The sequence below is a fragment of the Pseudorca crassidens genome, chromosome 2, assembly GCF_039906515.1.
Source record: "Pseudorca crassidens isolate mPseCra1 chromosome 2, mPseCra1.hap1, whole genome shotgun sequence".
NCBI lineage: Eukaryota > Metazoa > Chordata > Mammalia > Artiodactyla > Delphinidae > Pseudorca > Pseudorca crassidens.
The window spans coordinates 44,984,536-45,006,031 of record NC_090297.1 but is presented as its reverse complement, the minus strand read 5'-3'; the positions used below and the strand labels follow the sequence as shown (position 1 = coordinate 45,006,031).

At 36.4% G+C, this 21,496-nt stretch overlaps 1 protein-coding gene across 22 annotated transcripts in view; it reads left to right on the top strand.

Moving 5' to 3' along the window:
• The window catches only part of IFT25 (intraflagellar transport 25), a 34,987-nt gene that overhangs the window by 1,675 nt on the left and 11,816 nt on the right, over nt 1–21,496 (top strand). For 12 of the 22 annotated variants that reach the window (XM_067726229.1, XM_067726231.1, XM_067726223.1 and 9 more), the window contains 2 exons: nt 13,013–13,083; nt 13,782–13,894. In XM_067726229.1, the coding sequence (XP_067582330.1) occupies nt 13,797–13,894 (98 nt within the window). In that variant the 5' untranslated portion in view covers nt 13,013–13,083; nt 13,782–13,796. Of the gene's footprint in view, nt 1–3,932; nt 8,381–9,731; nt 11,661–13,012; nt 13,084–13,781; nt 13,895–21,496 lie in introns of those variants that run through there. The other 10 variants (XM_067726238.1, XM_067726235.1, XM_067726233.1 and 7 more) reach the window with 4 other exon arrangements.

Here is a 21,496-nt window from a genome sequence, read left to right as displayed (position 1 = left end):
AATGAGTTTTGTATTAAAGTACATATTTGCTTCCTTCAGATAATTTAGGTGGTAAGAATGTGACGTCAGAAAAGAACTGAACATTTGGAGAATACATGCTCTTATTTATCTACTACACATCAATGCTAGATATATTTCCCTAAAACATATTACTTTTTTAAAGCAAATTCTGTCCTTAAGTCTCCACCCTCCACATTTCCACTGCCAAGTAGGTTACCACAGGGTTTTTCTACCTCTGCACTATTCAAAATTATTTGATTTGGGGGACTGTCCTGTGCATTGTGGAATATTTAGCAGCATCATGAAATGCCCACTAGATGCCAATAGCATCACCCCCCCACCCCCAGTATGACAGCCAAACTGGCTCTAGACATTGACAAATGTCCCCTGGGGGGCTGAATCACCCCCAGTCCAATTGAGAACTACTGGACTACAGGCTAAAGCCTACCATCTTTACCTGGCTTTCAAGTTTTTTCATTATCTGTTCCTAATCTACCTTTCCTAGAATTTCATTCAGGCTAAAAGAACCCCAGTGCAAGAGTTCTTTCTCTGGTTTCCTCCGTAGGTTATCACCTAGTCTTCTTCTTGGACACTTTCAGGGATGGAAAAGATTAAAAATCTTTACTTTGCTGGAAAGTTCTTACATCTATGATGTCTTCCTGCTTACAGTTCGTATTTGTTGAGTCCAGTTAAATCCTTTTTCCATTTGTGAAGACTTGTGATATTAAAACTTGTCATATTTCTCTCACTAAAGTATCTCTTCTTTAAACGATAGTCTTTCAACTCCCTCCATGTAACATAGTTTATAGATCGTCATGAACGTTCTGTTCTCTGAACAATATCAAGCCTGATAATGTCCTACTTAAATTATACTACCTAGAACTGAACACAGTATTCTAGATGTGGATCACACTGTTTGCACATAACAAATTATTAGTTTCATGTTTGTCCATTCTCCTTGACTCTGAACTTAAAGGCAGAAACAATTCTTAAGTCACCGTCTTTGTCTTAGGTTTACATAGTCAAAGATTACTACGTAGTGTCTTTGCATTACTAGCACAGTGCCTGGCCCTTAGTTGGTTTTCACAGATTTTGGTAGAATTTAGTTCCTTCTTAGCTACATTAATGTAATTTAAAATAACATTCCTTTACCTTTGGGGGCAGATATAGTACACTCTTGCCTTATAGTGACTTTGCAATCAACTAATCCTCTGCATGTTATAGATGAAAGGTTGGCAAATTTTTTATGGGCTAGATAATAAATATTTTAGGTTTTATGAGCCTTATAGCCTGTCACAGCTATTCTGCTCTGTCACTATAGCACAAAAGTAGCTATAGACAATATATAAATGAATGAGTGTGGCCATTTCTAATAAAACTATTCCTGGACACTGAACTGTGAATTTCATATTTCATATAATGTTCATGTGCCACAAAATATTTTGATTTTGAAAACATATTTTAAAATGTAAAAAACGTTCTTAGTTTATGGGCCATACAAAAACAGGTGTCAGGGTAGATTTGGCTCACAGGCAGTAGTTTGACAGTCCCTGATCTAGGCCGTTCCTTGTGTGATTGATTTTTTAAGTCTGAGTATATTAAATATCTTATTGCAACCTATCTTTCTAGCTTGCTCAGATTTTTTGTGTGCTAATTCTTTCATCCAGTATATTAGCTGACATCACAGCTTTGTGTCATCTGCAAAACTGATAAACATATTTTTTCCTTCCTTAATTAACAATAATCTTGAATGGGATAAGGGTAGAGGTCTTACACAGTTCATTTTGTTCCATTAATCACCATTCTTTTAGTATTACCATTCCAAGAATTATAAATATCTACCTAAAGTACTGCCTATCACCCATCCCATATTTATTCATCTCATCCACAGGGTGTCTTGGGATGCTTTGTCTGAAGTTTTGTTGAAATGTTCAGGAATATCCCTAATAGGTAGTAACTCTATCAAACAAACAAAAAGAAATATGTAGGTTTGGTATAACTTGTGAATTAATGGTACTGTTGCTTTCCAATTTTACTACTTTCTTGTTTAGATTTTCAAAGCTATCCTTTTAATAATAATGAAATTCAGTAATTTTAGAATTTTGTTGAAAATTCACATCCAAGTACATCAGCCTCTATTTCCAGGAATTCACCGTATTTTTTTGTCTTCAAACTAAATGTTAACAGTGTTCATATAACACCTGTTCTCTGGTATCAGTAGTATTAAAAGCTGTAGTAAGATTGGCAAGAAAAAAGGCAAAATAAAAGCATATTCGAATATATACTTTTTTCTGAACCACTGCTTTTAACACTTGACCAATCTTACCACAGCTTTTAACACTATCAATACTAGATTTTAAAATTACAATAGAAAATGCACTTTGTGCCAATAAATATAAAATCTAGGAAGAAAGAATTTTCTCAAAATACAGATTTCAAAATTGACTCAGGAAAGTGTAGAAAGCCTGAAAAGAACTACTGAATTGAAAATGGTCAAAAATCTACGTACAAACACTTTACTAGGCTTATAGGATCCAATGACCCAGCAAATAGAAAAATAAGGGAAGCTCTCCAGCTTCTTTATGTTCAGGGTACAGTCTAAATTCCAAATCCAGACATAGACTAAATAACAACAGAAAAAATTATAGGCCAATTTCACTTAGAAATATATTTGCAAAATTTCTAAAAATAATAGCAAACTGAATCCAACTATGGATAAAAATACCAGTACACCTTGGCTGTGTAGATAGAGTTTATGCTGAGAACTGGGGATGCTATAACATTAGAAAATCTTGATTTAATTTATCACATTAACCTGTAGAAACATCTATGTGATCACCTTAGTAAATGTTAGAAGAGCATTTGATAAAATTCAACGTTCATTTGTGCTTAAAAAATAAAAGCTAACAAACTAAAGAGAAGGGAATTTCTATAACCCAATGAACAGTGTCTAACAAAACCTTCACTGAGCATCACATTTAATGGTGAAATGTTAGAAATATTCCTTGTAAAGAATAAGATTTTAAAAAAAATAATGTTATTTTTTTTGAAGATCTCATTTATAGTAACAATGGAAATGATAAGGTATCTAAGAGTGAATCTAATGAAAGAGGCGAAGATATGTTCCTAGAAAACTGTAAAACAACTTAAGGACTTAAAAGAAGTCTTAAGTTAATGAAAAGATACTCCAGATCCATGGATTTGAAAACTCATTATAAACATGTCACTTCTCTCCCAATTAATCTATAACGGAATTGAATTATAATTAACATCTCAGAAAATGTTTTAATATAATTTAACAAAACTATAATAATCAAGTATAAAGCATAAAACAAAAAATTTTTGAAAATTAAGTAGGGGAATTTACCTTACCAGATATTAAGATTTATTCTATCTTATTCTATCCTTTTAGTTTCATATTTAGAGTGTGTCTCTTGAAAAGAGTACTTAGGTTTTTTTTTTTCTTCAGTCTTAAAGTGTTTAGTTTACTAACATTTAATGGAATAATCTGTGTGTTTGTGCTTAAATCTGTCTTCTGGATTTTATTTTCAATTTGTCCTAACTGACTTAATTCTTTTTTTCTTCCTTTTCTACCTTCTTTCAAATTTACCATGTATTTTATGGTATTCCATTTTTTCCTCTCTGTTGGCCTCCTTCCTATAACTCTTTATGTTTTTTAGTGGTTGCTTTATCCTAAGTCTAGGATTATAACATGTATCCTTACTGTCTTTTTGTTTTTAACATCTTTATTGGAGTATAATTGCTTTACAATGGTGTGTTAGTTTCTGCTTTATAACAAAGTGAATCAGGTATACATATATAAATATCCCCATATCTCCTCCCTCTTGCGTCTCCCTCCCACCCTCCCTATCTCACCACTCTAGGTGGTCACAGAGCACTGAGCTGATCTCCCTGTGCTATACGGCTGCTTACTACTAGCTATCTATTTTACATTTGGTAGTGTATATAAGTCCATGCCACTCTCTCACTTTGTCCCAGCTTACCCTTCCCCCTCCCTGTGTCCTCAAGTGCATTCTCTACGTCTGTGTCTTAATTCCTGTCCTGCCCCTAGGTTCATCAGAACCATTTTTATTTTTTAGATTCCATATATATGTGTTAGCATACGGTATTTGTTTTTCTGACTTAGTTCACTGTATGACAGACTCTAGGTCCATTCACCTCACTACAAATAACTCAGCTTCATTTCTTTTTATGGCTGAGTAATATTCCATTGTATATATGTGCCACATCTTCTTTATCCATTCATCTGTCGATGGACACTTAGGTTGCTTCCGTGTCCTGGCTATTGTAAATAGTGCTGCAATGAACATCGTGGTACATGACTCTTTGAATTATGGTTTTCTCAGGGTATGTGCCCAGTAGTGGGATTGCTGGGTCATATAGTAGTTCTATTTTTAGTTTTTTAAGGAACCTCCATACTGTTCTCCCTAGTGGCTGTATCAATTTACATTCCCACCAACAGTGCAAGAGGGTTCCCTTTTCTCCACACCCTCTCCAGCATTTATTGTTTGTAGATTTTTTGATGATGACCATTCTGACCGGTGTGAGGTGATGCCTCATTGTAGTTTTGATCTGCATTTCTCTAATGATTAGTGATGTTGAGCATTCTTTCATGTGTTTGTTGGCAATCTTCTTTGGAGAAATGTCTATTTAGGTCTTCCACCCATTTTTGGATTGGGTTGTTTGTTTTTTTGATATTGAGCTGCATGAGCTGCTTGTATATTTTGGAGATTAATCCTTTGTCAGTCGCTTCATTTGCAAATATTTTCTCCCACTCTGAGGGTTGTCTTTTGGTCTTGTTTATGGTTTCCTTTGCTGTGCAAAAGCTTTGAAGTTTCATTAGGTCCCATTTGTTTATTTTTGTTTTTATTTCCATTTCTCTAGGAGGTGGGTCAAAAAGGATCTTGCTGTGACTTATGTCATAGAGTGTTCTGCCTATGTTTTCCTCTAAGAGTTTTATAGTGTCTGCCCTTACACTTAGGTCTTTAATCCATTTTGACCTTATTTTTGTGTGTGGTGTTAGGAAGTGTTCTAATTTCATTCTTTTACATGTAGCTGTAGTTTTCCCAGCACCACTTATTGAAGAGGCTGTCTTTTCTCCATTGTATACTCTTGCCTCCTTTATCAAAGATAAAGTGACCATATGTGTGTGGGTTTATCTCTGGGCTTTCTATCCTGTTCCACTGATCTATATTTCTTTTTTGTGCCAGTACCATACTGTCTTGATTACCGTAGCTTTGTAGTGTAGTCTGAAGTCCGGAAATCTGATTCCTCCAGCTCGGTTTTTCATTCTCAAGATTGTTCTGGCTATTCGGGGTCTTTTGTGTTTCCCTACAAATTGTGCAACTTTTTGTTCTAGTTCTGTGAAAAATGCCATTGGTAGTTTGATAGGGATTGCATTGAATCTGTAGATTGCTTTGGGTAGTATAGTCATTTTTACAATGTTGATTCTTCCAATCCAAGAACATAGTGTATGTCTTCATCTGTTTGTATCATCTTTAATTTCTTTCATCAGTGTCTTACAGTTTTCTGCATAGAGGTTTTTTGTCTCCTTAGGTAGGTTTATTCCTAGGTATTTTATTCTTTTTGTTGCAGTGGTAATTGGGAGTGTTTCCTTAATTTCTCTTTCAGATTTTTCATTGTTAGTGTATAGGAATGCAAGAGATTTTTGTGCATTAATTTTGTATCCTGCTACTCTACCAAATTCATTGATTAGCTCTAATAGTTTTCTGGTAGCATCTTTAGGATTCTTTATGTATAGTATCATGTCATCTGCAAGCAGTGACAGTTTTACTTCTTTTCTGATTTGGATTCCTTTTATTTTTTTTTTTCCTTTGGTTGCTGTGGCTAAAACTTCCTAAACTATGTTGAATAATAGTGATGAGAGTGGGCAACCTTGTCTTGCGCCTGATCTTAGCGGAAATGGTTTCAGTTTTTCACCTTTGAGAACAATGTTGGCTGTGGGTTTGTCATATATGGCCTTTATTGTGTTGAGGTAGGTTCCCTTTGTGCCTACTTTCTGGAGAGTTTTTATCATAAATGGGTATTGAGTTTTGTCAAACGCTTTTTCTGCATCTATTGAGATTATCATATGGTTTTTATCCTTCAGTTTGTTAACATGGTGTATCACATTGATTGATTTGTGTATATTGAAGAATCCTTGCATTCCTGGGATAAATCCCACTTGATCATGGTGTGTGATCCTTTTAATGTGCTGTTGGATTCTGTTTGCTAGTATTTTGTTGAGGATTTTTGCATCTATGTTTATCAGTGATATTGGCCTGTAGTTTTCTTTTTTTGTGACATCTTTGTCTGGTTTTGGTATCAGGGTGATAGTGACCTCATAGAATGGGTTTGGGAGTGTTCCTCCCTCTGCTATATTTTAGAAGAGTTTGGGAAGAATAGGTGTTAGCTTTTCTCTAAGTGTTTGATAGAATTCGCTTGTGAAGCCATCTGGTCCTGGGCTTTTGTTTGTTGGAAGATTTTTAATCACAGGTTCAATTTCAGTGCTTGTGATTGGTCTGTTTATATTTTCTATTTCTTCCTGGTTCAGTCTCAGAAGTTTGTGCATTGCTAAGAATTTGTCCATTTCTTCCAAGTTGTCCATTTTATTGGCATATAGTTGCTTGTAGTAATCTCTCATGATCCTTTGTGTTTCTGCAGTGTCAGTGGTTACTTCTCCTTTTTCATTTCTAGTTCTGTTGATTTCAGTCTTCTCCCTTTTTTTCTTGATGAGTCTGGCTAATGGTTTATCAATTTTGTTTATCTTCTCAAAGAACCAGCTTTTAGTTTTATGGATCTTTGCTATTGTTTCCTTCATTTCTTTTTCATTTATTTCTGATCTTTATTATTTCTTTCCTTCTGCCAACTTTGGGGGGTTTTGTTCTTCTTTTTCTGATTGCTTTAGGTGTAAGGTTAGGTTGGTTGTTTGAGATTTTTCTTGTTTCTTAAGGTAAGATTGTGTTGCTGTAAACTTCCCACTTAGAACTGCTTTTGCTGCATCCCATAGGTTTTGGGTCGTCGTGTTTTAATTGTCATTAGTTTCTAGGTATTTTTTAATTTCTTCTTTGATTTCTTCAGTGATCTCTTGGTTATTTAGTAATGTATTGTTTAGCCTCCATGTGTTTGTATTTTTTTAGTTTTTTTTCCTGTAATTATTATTTAGTATCAGAGCGTGTGTTGTCGTCAGAAAAGATACTTGATACGATTTCAATTCTGTTAAATTTACCAAGGCTTGATTTGTGACCCAAGATATGGTCTACCCTGGAGAATGTTCCATGAGCACTTGAGAAGAAAGTGTATTCTGTTGTTTTTGGTTGGAATGTCCTATAAGTATCAGTTAAGTCCATCTTGTTTAATGTGTTATCTAAAGCTTGTGTTTGCTTATTTATTTTCATTTTGGATGATCTGTCCATTGGTGAAAGTGGGGTGTTGAAGTCCCCTACTATTATTGTGTTACTGTCAATTTCCCCTTTTATGGCTGTTAGCATTTGCCTTATGTATTGAGGTGCTCCTATATTGGGTGCATAAATATTTATAATTGTTATGTTTTCTTCTTGGATTGATCCCTTGATCATTATGTAGTGTCCTTATCTCTTGTAACAGTCTTTATTTTATTTTATTTTTATTTTTTATTATTATTATTTTTTTGCGGGATGCGGGCCTCTCACTGTTGTGGCCTCTCCTGTTGCGGAGCACAGGCTCCAGACGCGCACGCTCAGCAGCCATGGCTCACGGGCCCAGCTGCTCCGCAGCATGTGGGATCTTCCCAGACCAGGGCACGAACCCGTGTCCCCTGCATCGGTAGGCAGACTCTCAACCATGCACCACCAGGGAAGCCTGTATTTAATTTTTGATAGTTTGATTAGTATGTGTTTCAGCATGTTTCTCTTTGGGTTTATCTTATATGGGACTCTCTATGCTTCCTGGACTTGGGTGACTGTTTCTTTTCCCATGTTTGGGAAGTTTTCGACTGTAATCTCTTCAAATATTTTCTCAGAACCTTTCTTTTTCTCTTCTTCTTCTGGGATCCCTATATTTCGAATGTTTGTGAATTTAATGTTGTCCCAGAGATCTCTGAGACTCTCCTCAATTCTTTTCATTCTTTTTTCTTTTTTGTGCTCCCTGGCAGTTATTTCCACCATTTTATCTTCCAGCTCACTTATCTGTTCTTCTGCCTCATTTATTCTCTTACTCATTCTTTCTAGAGTATTTTTAATTTCAGTAATTGTGTTTTTCATTACTGTTTGTTTGCTCTTTACTTCTTCTAGATCCTTGTTAAATGTTTCTTGTATTTTCTCCATTGTGTTTCTGAGATTTTGGATCATCTTTACTATCATCACTCTGAATTCATTTTCAGGTAGGTTGCCTATTTTGTCTTCATTTATTTGGTCTTGTAGGTTTTTACCTTGCTTCTTCATCTGTAATGTATTTATTTGTCATTTCATTTTTTTTGTTCTCTTGATGGGTGGTGCTGTATTCCTGTGTTACTGGTTGTTTGGCCTGAGGCATCCAGCACTGGAGTTTGCAGGCAGTTGGGTAGAGCTGGGTCTTGGTGCTGAGATGAGGACCTCCGGGAGGCCTCACTACGATTGATATTCCCTGGGGTCTGAGGTTCTCTGTTAGTCTAGCAGTTTGGACTCAGAGCTCCCACCACAGGAGCATGGGCCTGACCTCTGGCCTGGGGACCAAGATCCCGCAAGCCAGTCGCTGGGGGTTCTTCCCATCCCCTTAGGTGTCCACGGTCCCTCACTGGTGCCTCGTAAGTGCCCTAGATGTGAGGAGACGCGAATTCCGTATCCTCCTAGTATGCCATCTTGACTCCGCCCCATCCTTACTATCTTACTCTACTTTGAATTAATAGCATATCACTTCATGTTCAACATAAGAACTTTGCAAAAGTACTTCACAGAAAACACAGTGTCATTTACTTTTTTATTGCCTTTTGTGTTATTATATTTATTACTTCTACATCTATTAAATTTCTACCATTCATTGATATTGTTTTCACTTTAGTCAGTAGTCTTTTTTTTCTTTTTTTTTCTTCTGGCCACACCACGCAGCATGTGGGGTCTTAGTTCCCTGGCCAGGGATCAAACCTGTGCCTCCTGCAGTGGAAGTGCAGAGTTTTAACCACTGGACTGCCAGGGAAGTCCCCTACTCAGTAGCCTCTTAAATAAATTTTAAGAATATTCTTTTATGTTAGCAATATATTTGCCATCTCCAGTGCTCTTCATTCCTTCCCACAGATCCAGGATTCAGCTTGTAATCATATCCCTCCAGCCTAAAATACTTCATTTAATATTTTTTGTACTGTGGGTCTACTGGTAACAAATACTTTCAGTTTTTGTTTGTCTTTATTTTGCCTTCATCTTTTTTTTTGGCCGTGTTGGGTCTTCGTTGCTGCATGCGGGCTTTCACTAGTTACGGCAAGCAAGGGCTACTCTTTGTTGCAGTGCACGGGCTTCTCATTGCAGTGGCTTCTCTTGTTGCAGAGCATGGGCTGTAGGCGCACGGGCTCAGTAGTTGTGGCAGGCAGGCCCTAGAGTGCACGGGCTTCAGTAGTTGCAGCTCGCGGACTCTAGGGCATGTGGGCTTCATTAGTTGTAGCTCATGGGCTCTAGAGCGCAGCCTTAGTAGTTGTGGCGCACGGCCTTAGTTGCTCCATGGACATGGGATCTTCCTGGACCAGGGATCAAACCCATGTCCCCTGTATTGGCAGGCAGATTCTTAACCACTTTGCCACCAGGGAAGTCCCTGCCTTCACTTTTTAAGGATATTTTTGCTGGGTATAGGATTCTGTATTTTTTCTTTCAGCATGTGAAGGACATCATTCCATTTTCTTTTGGCTTCCACTGTTAATGATAAGTCAGTTTTGATTCTTCTTGTTTTTCTGCATATAAGGTGTTTTTTGCTCGACTGCTTTTAACTTTTTTCTTTAATTTTCAACAATTGACTAAGGTGTGCCTAGGTGGGATCTTCTTTGTACTTATGCAACTTATGGTTCACTGAACTTCTTGGATCTGTCGGTTTATGTCTTTCATAGATTTTGGAAAATTTTCAGCCATATCTCCTTAAATTATCCTTCTATATTATTCTCTTTCTCCTCTCCTTCTGGGATTCTAGTTACATGTATTTCAGATTAGTTTGATATTGTTTCACAGGTATATGATGCTCTGTTATTTTCATTTTTTTCCCCTCTGTTTCATTTTGGATTATTTCTATTGACCTATCTTTAAATTCACTGACCTCTTCTTGTGCTGTGTCCAATCTGATGTTAAACCCATCTAATGAATTCTTTATTTCAGATTTGGTATTTTTCAGTTCTAGAATTTCTACTGTGTTCTTTTTTATAGTTTCCATTTCTCTGCTAAAATTCCCTTTCTGTTCACCCATTTTGTCCATCTTTTCACTGAATTCTTTAATCAATTTATAATTCCCACACCTGGGTCATCTGTAGATCTGCTTCAAATGACTTTTTTTTAAGTTTTTAATTTTTAAAAAGTTTTTATATTTAAATTTTTTATTGAACTATAGTTTCTCTACAATATTATCTTAATTTCAGGTGTACAGTATAGTGATTCAGTATTTTTACAGATTATACTCCACTAAAAGTTATTAAAAGATAATGGCTATAATTCCTTGTGCTATTCAGATGACTTTGCATGTTTGACATTGTGTTTAAAAGAATGGTAGACACTGAAGTAGATAATGTTTTTTTCCCAGAGAGAACACACGATTTTCTTTGTCTGCTAGCTAGGATAAGGGGCAGATCATTTCAGTCCAACTAGGGGTTATGCTGGGATTGTAATGAGTTGTAGTTTTATTTAAATTGTTTCAGTTTACCTCTGATTTCACATATTTGAGAGTGAGATCAGTTCTTTCCTTCATCAGGGCTTTGGGATCTAAGTACCCAAGACCATAGAAATCTTTCTTTGCTTTTTAGCTCACACCCAGTTTCCTGTGAAACTCCACTTAGGGGTTGATTTCCTTGATCTGATTAAGAGTTGAGCTGGGTGGGGGCTGGGTTACTTAGTTGCACTTCAACTCTGCTATACATAACAACATGGATAAATCTCAAACACATAATGATGAGTGAAAGAAGCCAGATACAAATGAGTACAAACTGTATTATTTCCATGTACATGAAGTTCAGGTGAAATTAATCTGTAGATTAGAAATAAGAACCACGCTACCTTTGGGAAGGAGAGAGGGGTAGTGACTAGGAGGGGTCGTAAGAAGGGCTTGTCTCAAATGCTGGTGATGTTCTGTCTCTTTACTTGGGTGGTGGTTACCTGGGTGTGTTTACTTTGTGAAAATCTATTGTACCATATACTTATGATTTGTGTTCTTTTCTCTATGTGTGTTATAGTTCAAAAACAAAAAAGAAAGTGTGTATGGTGGGGGAGGAGCTCTTGCACAAAAAAACAAAGTTAAAAAGAAAAATCAAGCTATAGAATAGAAGATATTTGCAATGCTATAACAAAGGACTTGTATACAGGTTATTTTGTTTTAAATTTTTCTACAAATCAAAAAGAAAAGGACAGAAGGAGAAAAAGCAACCCAATAGAAAATGAGCAAAGGATAAGAAAAAGCAAATAAGAGAAGAAGAGGCCTGAATAGCCCATAAACATGAAAAGGTATTCAGCCTCACTAGTAATCCTGGAAATACAAATTAAAACCTTATTGAGGACTTCCCTGGTGGCACAGTGTTTAAGAATCCGCCTGCCAGTGCAGGGGACATGGGTTTGATCCCTGGTCCAGGAAGATCTCACATGCTGCGGAGCAACTAAGCCCATGCACTACAACTACTGAGCCTGCACTCTAGAGCCCACAAGCTACAACTACTGAGCCCACGTGCTGCAACTACTGAAGCCCGTGTGCCTAGAGCTTGTGCTCCACAACAAGAGAAGCCACCGCAATGAGAAGCCCACGCACCACAATGAAGAGTAGCCCCCACTTGCCGTGACTAGAGAAAGCCCGCATGCAGCAATGAAGACCCAACACAGCCAAAAATAAATAAATTTATTTTAAAAAGAAAAATAAAACCTTATTGCGATACCATTTCACACCAATGAGATTGACTAAAGCTAAAATGTCTAACAATATCAAGTTGGTGAGAATATGAGGGAGCAGAAAGTTTCATACACTGCTAATGGTAATTTAAATTGTTATAATTTAGAGATCAAATAGATCAATTATTGACTTGGAGATACATTGATTCTAAATTTTTACAATTCTACTTCTACAAAGAAAGATACTCTTTATTATAAAGATCTCCTACATTTGCCAATGGATAGATGCACAAGGATGTGCATTGCAAATTTGTTTATAATAGCAAAAAATTGGAAACAGACCTAAATATCCATCATTAGAGAAATGGAGAAATACCTTACAGCAGTTAAAATGAATAAAGTAGATTTACATGTATCAACATAGTAAAATCTTGAAAACATAATATTGAATGAAAAAAGCAAGTAGCAAGGGGTATATACACTGTGAAAACATCTAAGTTTTAAAAGAACAGTACATATTGATACATATATGGTAAAAGTATAAAACTATAGTCAGGGACTTCCCTGGCTGTCCAGTGGTTAAGACTCTGCACTTCCACTGCAGTGGGTGGGTTCAATCCCTGGTTGGGGAACTAAAATCCCACATGCTGCGTGACTTGGCCAATAAATACATAAATAAAAATATAGGAAGGTTATTCACCAATTTCAGAATAGCTGTTACCACTGGGCAAGGAAGAGAATAAGGACAGTAAGGGGCTACTTATTTCTTTAAAAAAAAAAGTACCTATGGAAAAATGTTAACATCAAATCTGGGAAGTCAGTACACAGCTGTTTAGTAAGTGTAATATTCGCTCTACCTTGTTTGTTTATTTGAAATAGCTTTTTTTTTTTTTAAGTTAGACTGGGGCTAGGCTATGAGGTGTATTAGAAGCCTTTCTTCCTTTTCCAAACACTCTTCATCTTTTAATTCTTTATAGATACAGCTTTCCCCATCACTTTGCATCTATATTTTGGTTTGTGCCTTATCACCAGTAGATCAAGGAGAAGGGTGAGTTCTGATGTAATCTTCTATGGTCTTCCTTGTGTCTTACCCTCCAGGGTTCATAGTAGAGCTCAACAATATCTTTTCATATGCTTTTTATCAGACTTAAAATATTACTCTCCAACAGAAATGTGTTTAAGTTCATGAACCAAGTGACTGATTTAGACTTTAAAAATAAGTGAAAAGTTATCTTCTCTCATTTCACATTTCTGCTCAAAAAAAAAATACCGATCATAAAGTATTTTTTAAGATTTAAATAATATTGCTTGCTATTTCAATTGATAAGTGTATGGATAAATAGTTACAAAGCGTCTGTTTTTATACTCTTCATTTTTTTAAATTTCTGAATTATAACTATATAAACACTTTTTAAAAACTTACCTACTAAGTCATGTCACTCTAGCGTATTAACTGTTTCCATATAATTGTTGAGGGTTTTAATTTTAGAAACAGAAAAATTATGTTGGTGTCAGGGACTTCTTTTGTGGAGTAGAGTAGTGCAAATACTCATATCTCACAGATTATCCCTGGGAGAGGTCAGAAGTTTACCTAAGTAAATATGTTAAGAGTCCTTCCCACTTGTTGAATAATTTGGTTGGTAAGCTTTGTGCTAGGCAACAGGCTTTCTCTCTCTTCCTTTGCTCAAGATAAAATTCAGAGAATAAAAAGATTGCTTTTGTTGTTCTGTTTTGTTTTCCTTGCAGGTTAAATACTTTAAGATGAGAAACATTGATGTTTGTTTGAGCTCTGAAGGGACTGAAGTGATTTTAGCTACATCAAGTGATGAAAAACACCCACCTGAAAATATAATTGATGGGTAAGAGTTACTGTTCTTTCTTCCTTAAAGTCTTAATATTAAGTCAGTGAACCCCCTGAGTACTGAGATTATGTGTTTTACAACAACTAGCACTGTTAAACATAGTTTAATAAATGTCTGGTGAACTAAATTACCTGACTACCCACTTTAGTACCATCCCTGGAGCTAATTCAGTTGTGTATATTTAGGGTTTTGATCCTTTTTTTAAAAAATTTCTTTATTTAATTTATTTTTGGCTGTGTTGGGCCTTCATTGCTGCGCGCGGGCTTTCTCTAGTTGTGACGAGCGGGGGCTACTCTTAGTTGCGGTGCACAGGCTTCTCATTGCGGTGGCTTCTCTCATTACGGAGCACGGGCTCTAGGTGTGTGGGCTTCAGTAGTTGTGGCACGTGGGTTCAGTAGTTGTGGTGTGTGGGCTCTAGAGCACAGACTCAGTAGTTGTGGTGCACGGGCTTAGTTGCTCCACGGCATGTGGGATCGTCCCTGACCAGGGCTCGAGCCTATGTACCCTGCATTGGCAGGTGGATTCTTAACCACTGTGCCAACAGGGAAGTCCCTGATCCTTTTCTTTATGAATTCCTAAACTGAACTTTTTAGAAAAATAGTTTTTAAAGATGTGGTCTAACAAGGCAAAACTTCAAACAACAGCTACCTCATTTTATGGAAGTATACATTTTAATATCTGGTTATGGTTTTATTCCAAGTTTTTCTTGGTAAATAGGAATATAAACAGTATGACTTACTATGTACTGCCTATTTTCTTTCTGGTCTAAGCAACATCTTTGCTGAACTGAATGCTTCGCTTCTTGCTATCCACCTGCATTGTTTGGTTCTCAGCTTCTTGATATTCCAGTCACCACTCTTCACTGTGCTAGAGCTTATTCTAGGTAGGGATAGATATCATTCTCAGACTTTTAAATTCCAGGAAAAAAGTAGTTAATGGAAGAACTTCTTTTTTAAAAAAATTGAGGTATGTGGGACTTACCTGGTGGACCAGTGGTTAAGACTCTACACTTCCGTTACAGGGGGCGCGGGTCCAATCCCTGGTTGGGGAAGTAAGTTCCCGCATGCCGCAGCCAAAAAATTTTTTAAAAAAATTGAAGTATAGTTGCTTTACTTTAGTACCATTCCTGGAGCTAATTCAGTTGTGTATATTTAGGGTTTTGATCCTTTTTTTTTTTTAATTTCTTTATTTAATTTCTTTATTTTTGGCCGTGTTGGGTCTTCATTGCTGAGCGCGGGCTTTCTTAAATATTATGTAAGTTTCAGGTGTACGCTGTAGCAATACACAATTTTTAAAGGTTATACTCCATTTATAGTTATTATAAAATATTGGCTATAATTCCTGTGTTGTACAATATATCCTTGTAGCTTAATTATTTTATACATAGTAGTTTGTACCTCTTAGTCCCCCAGCCCTACCTTGCCCCTCTCCACTTCCCTCTCCCCACTAGTTTTTTCCCCTTATCTGTAAGTCTCTTTCTTTTTTATTATATTCACTAGTTTTATTTTTTAGATTCTGCATATAAGTGGTATACAGTATTTGTCTTTCTCTGTCTGACTTATTTCATTAAGCAAATACCCTCCAAGTCCACCCAAGAAAAACTCCTTTTTTAATAGTTCTGGCAATTTTATTACCCTCCTGAATTCTCTTTCTTGGTATTTGTACAGTGATCTGAGTTTGACTCATAGAATCATATAATTTTAGAGCTGGAAGGACTTATGAGTTCATCTTATTGAAACCTTTCATTTAGACTTGTGGTAAGAGAGATCTAAAGAGGTCAGGTACTAGTTTTAACTATTGAAGGCAGAGCCAATTGTAACGTAGATCTCGTGGCTCTTTGTGTTCTATTGTGAGGTCCACGTATCTGTATAAAATTCTAGCAATTGGACCTGTTCCTTTAAGCCCAGTTCTTACCTCCTCTCTGACTGACATCTGTCCCTTTCCCTCAGGTAGGATAGTTTCCCTTTTTGGTGGGCTCCAGTAGAATTTGATATATATACCTCTATTATCTTATTTATTCCTTTATTATATAATTATTTATTTTTAATGTATGTCTCCCCTCTCAACTGGAAATTTCTAGAAGTCAGAGACTATGACTTCATCTTTGACTCCACAGTGTCTTAAAATATTTGTGGAGTAGCTTGTGAATTAGACCATCAAAGATTAGTCATATATACACTCAAACATGTACACATATACATACATACATACATGTATGCATCTGTTAATATATATTTGCATAGGGCTTTATAGTTTTATAGATGTTATGTCATTTGACCCTCAAAGTAAGCTTGGGGAGTAAGAGGCCAAAAAAAAAGTATTTTCACCCTCGTTATAAAGATGATGAAAAAAATGATTAGAGGTAAAGTGACTTACTCAAAATCATACAGATAAGCAAGTGTCAGAATCAAAACTAACACTCATGTCTTCTAACTCCCAGTTTCTAAAACTTAAGATTTGAACAAAAAACTTAATATATGTGCCTCTTAATCCTTCTTAGTTTTTTATTTCCTGAAATTCAGGTAATAGTTATTTATCTCACTCTGCCTTAGAGTAGAGATATAAATGTGGGAACTGCTATGAGGATCACAGACCTATAGAGATGTACCTTAAATCATTTGCCAGAAATAGAGATCTTTCCAAAAATACTCCTTGTATTTGATTGGAGATAAATCAAATTTTCAAGGCAAGATCAATTTACCTTACACCCTTTTGGTGACCTTTCTTTCAAGGGAATATGTTTATAGATCATTAAAATTGGCTGTTATATGTAACATAATACTTTAGACTTTATCAGTCCATACTAATGAATAAGTACATAATATTTTTTAGATTAGACCAAAACCCTTAATACAGAAAACTATATGGAGTAAAGTAGTTACTGACCCGATAAACTGAACAGAGCACATCAGAGACTTTTAATTCATATGCATTTCCAACAAACAAAATTAGATTTTATATAGTAGATAGTAAAATTTATTCTTTGCTCATAAGTTGATTTATCTAAATGGAAATAACAATAGAATTATTTGGAGAAAACAGTGCTATAAATTTGCCCCTAATGGATAGTGCTCCCAATTCTCAATTTCCTCAGAAATAGAGTTTTAAAAAGTGATTATATTTCTACTTCCTCTTGACTCTACTTTTGACCCCTGGTATTTAACATGTCAATGAAAAAGGAGAAAAATTTTACACAAAAAAAATGAGTTAGAAAAAGTAGAAGAGAGAGAGAATTGGTTCCTTTGGCATAATGTAAAAGAATGAGAGATTTACAGTTAAAATTCCTGGGTAAGTGAACTGTGTGTGTTACTTTGGGCTAAGAATATATGTGTTATTCTTTGAGCCTCAGTTTCCTGGTCTGAAAAGTGGGGATAATACCACCTTCCCTGACTACCTCAGAGTTGTGAAAAAATTACATGACTTTTTTTATTATCACATGAGATGATAGATGTTGAACAGTGAATGGCTATAAGGCCTTGTTTTAAAGGAAACTACTATTTTGATGACTTCATTTTACTTAATTATAGGAATTCAGTTATTTTAAAATCCAAGTGCATCTCTATATATCTTTATGTTATTACTTTGATCATGTTCATTAAAAGCACCCAAGAAAAAACATAGGGCAAGTAAAAGTTGTTTAATTTATTTAAATAAATAAAATTTTAAACCATATAAATATAAATAAAAAGAAATTGTGAAATAGTAAGCATAGTATAAAAAAATCAAGAATTGTGAGTTAGAGACCTGGATTCTGTTTTTTTCTTTTTTGTAACACCTTTATTGACATATTATTCTCATACCATAAAATTCAACCATTTAAGATATACAATTCAGTGGCTTCTAGCATATTCCGAGTTATGCAGCCATTTGCACAATCCATTTCAGCACCCCAAAAAGAAACCTCACACACTTTCATTGTCATCCCCTATCCCCATGAGCCCTAGACAACCACAGATCTACTTTCTGTCCCTACAGATTTGCTTATCCAGACATTCATATCAATAGAATAATACATATGTTGTCTTTGGACTGCCTTCCTTCACTTACATGTTTTCAAGGCTCATCCATGTTGTAGTATGTATGTATCAGTGCTCCATTCATTTTTATTGCCAAATAATTCCATTGTATGTATATGGCAAATTTTATTTACCCATTTATCAATTGATGGATATCGGAATTGTTTCTACTTTTTGGCTGAATTTTCCCCAGTTTTATTAAAGAATACCAACTCACAGATCCAAGGAACTCAGCAAACCCCAAGCAGGATGAATAACAGACCATATCATAGCCAAACTGCTGAAAAACAAAGATAGAGAAAAAAATTTTTAAACAACTGGAGCAAAAAAATACATTACATACAGGGGTACAGTGGTACCAGTGACAGCCAACTTTGCATCACAAGCAATGGAATTCAGGTGACAATGGAATCATATCTTTAAAATGCTGGAGAAAAAAGAGAAACAAACAGACCTGTCAACCCAGAATTCTGTGTCTAGTTAAAATATCGCTAAAAAATATAGGATATAAGAAAGACTTTTCACTTACCACAAACAGACTTGCATCACAGGAAATGCTAAAGAAAGTTCTGCAGGTTGAAATGATAAAATACTAGATAGAAATTCAAACATTCAGGAAGAAAGTAAGTGCATTGGAAACGGTAAATATTTCAGTAAATATAAAAGACTATCTTTTCTTTTAATAATTTTTTTAAAATTTTTTGTGGTATGCGGGCCTCTCACCACTGCGGCCTCTCCCATTGTGGAGCACAGGCTCCGGACGCGCAGGCCCAGCGGCCACGGCTCACGGGCCCAGCCGCTCCGCGGCACGTGGGATCCTCCCGTACCGGGGCATGAACCCGCACCCCTGCATCAGCAGGCGGACTCTCAACCACTGCACCACCAGAGAAGCCCTCTTTTAATAATTTTGAAAGACAGCTAACCACTTAATGGCAAAAAACATTTTGTATTGTGGGATTTATTATATATGTGTGTATAAAATATATTAAAACAATGGCACAAAAGTGGAGTTCAGTGCAAATTGACTGTCATGAGGTTTGATAACCTTGAGAGCAGCCACTAAAAATAAGAGGTATAGTTAAATAACTAATAAAGGAATTAAGCAGCATTAAAACTTTTGTTGATTCACTCAAAAGTAGATAGGAAAGGAGGGAATTCCCTGGTGGTCCAGTGGGTAAGACCCCACGCTCCCAATACAGGGGGCCTGGGTTCGATCCCTGGTAGGGGAACTAGATCCCGCATGTGTGCTGCAACTAAGAGTTCACATGCTGCAACAAAGAATTCTGCATGCCGCACCTAAGAAGTCTGCATGCTTCAACTATAAGCCCACGTGCTGCAACTAAGAGCCGGTGCAACCAAAATAAATAAATAAATACATATATATTTTAAAGTAGGTAGGAAAGGAGAAATGGTACAAGAAAAAATAGATGGGAGGGACAAATAAAAATGAATAGCAAGACTTAAACCCAACCATATCAATAATTATATTAAATGCCAGTATTCTAAACACTTCAATTAAATGGCAGAGAGGGTTATACTGGGTAAAAATGAAAGACCCAAGTATATGGTGTCTGCAAGAGATGTACTTTAAATATAAAGTCATGAATAGTTTGAAAATAAAAGGATGAAAAAGATTCACCCTATCAATAGTAAGCATGAGAAGGTGGCTGTGGCTATAGTCATATCAGACAAAGTAAAATATAAGGAGTATTTCCAGATATAAAGGGGACATTTTATAATGTTAAAATATCAATTCCTCAAGAAGAAATAACAATCTAAATGTACGTTGACCTCATAATCGTTATTAAAAATACATAAAGCAAAAACTGACAGATGGGAACTTCCCTGGTAGTCTAGTAGCGAAGACTCCACGCTCCCAGTTCAGGGGGCCCGGGTTTTATCCCTCGTCAGGGAACTAGATCCCACATGCTGCAACTGAGTGTTCACAAGCCACAACTGAAGATCCCACATGCCACAACTAAGATCCCGCATGCTGCAACTAAAGATCCCGCATGCCACAACTAAAGATTCCACATGCCACAACTAAAGATTCTGCATGCCACAACTAAAAGATCCCGCATGCCACAACTAAGGATCCTGCATGCCACAACAAAGACCTGGCACAGCCAAATAAATAAATATTCTGACTTCCCTGGTGGCACAGTGGTTAAGAATCCACCTGCCAACACAGGGGACATGGGTTCGATCCCTGGTCAGGAAGATCCCACATGCCGCAGAGCTACTGAGCCCCCGTGCCACCACTACTGAGCCCACACACCGCAACTACTGAAGCCTGTGTGCCCTAGAGACCGTGCGCCACAAGTCCTGAGCCCATGTGCTGCAACTGCTGAAGCCCACGCGCCTAGAGCTGACGCGGAGCAACAAGAGAAGCCACTGCAATGAGAAGCCCACGCACCACAATGAAGAGTAGACCCTGCTCGCCGCAACTAGAGAAAGCCCACACGCAGCAACAAAGACACAACACAGCCCCCCCCCCCAAAAAAAGAATGTTTTAAAACCAATAATTAGGGCTTCCCTGGTGGCGCAGTGGTTGGGGGTCCACCTGCCAATGCAGGGGACGCTGGTTCGTGTCCCAGTCCAGTAGGATCCCACGTGCCGCGGAGCGGCTAGGCCCATGAGCCATGGCCGCTGAGCCTGCGCATCCGGAGCCTGTGCTCTACAACGGGAGAGGCCACAACAGTGAGAGACCCGCGTACCGCAAACAAAACAAAACAACAAAAAACAATAATTAAATTTCTCCCTTAGGAAGCTAGATAACAAAGAACAAATTGTACCAAAAGAAAGTAGAGGACAATAAATGACAAAGGTAAGAGCAGAAATCAATGAAATAGAAAATAGACAGAAAAAATTATCAAAGCCAAAAGTTGACTATGTGAAAAGGTTTATAAAAGTTATAAACCTCTAGCAAGACTGACTAAAATAAAAAGAGAAAATGCAAGTTACTAGTACCAGAAATGAAAGAAGCAATATCACTACAGATTCTAAAACAATAGTAAGTCAGTATCAAGAACAGATTTAGGCTAATCAATTTGACAATTTAGATGAAATGGACAGATTCCTTGAAAAACTCAACCTATAAAAATGACACAAGATGAAATTTAATAATTTGAATAGTTTATATCAATTGTAGAAATTATGTAAAATATTTAGAGAAAAAATAGTACCAGTCTTTTAGAAACCCTTTCAAAAATAGAGGAGAAACATTTCCCAGATTGTTTTATGAGAACAGCATAACCCTGATACCAAAGCCTGACAAAGACTTTACAAGAAAGGACAATTAAAGAACAGTATCCTTTGTAAACATAGACCCAAAAAACCTTATAAATTGAATTCAGCTAATGGAGTTTATCATAAGAATGCAAGATTGGCATATTCACCACATTATCACAGGAATACAGATTGAGTGTAATTTACCATATTGCCAGAACAAGGGAGAAAAAAAATATGATCATTCCAAAACATCATTTGACAAAATTCAGCATCCATTCATGATAACAACTCTCAAAAAATTAAAAAGAGAAGGGAATTTTCTGTTTGATAAAGGCATCTACTAAAAATTTTC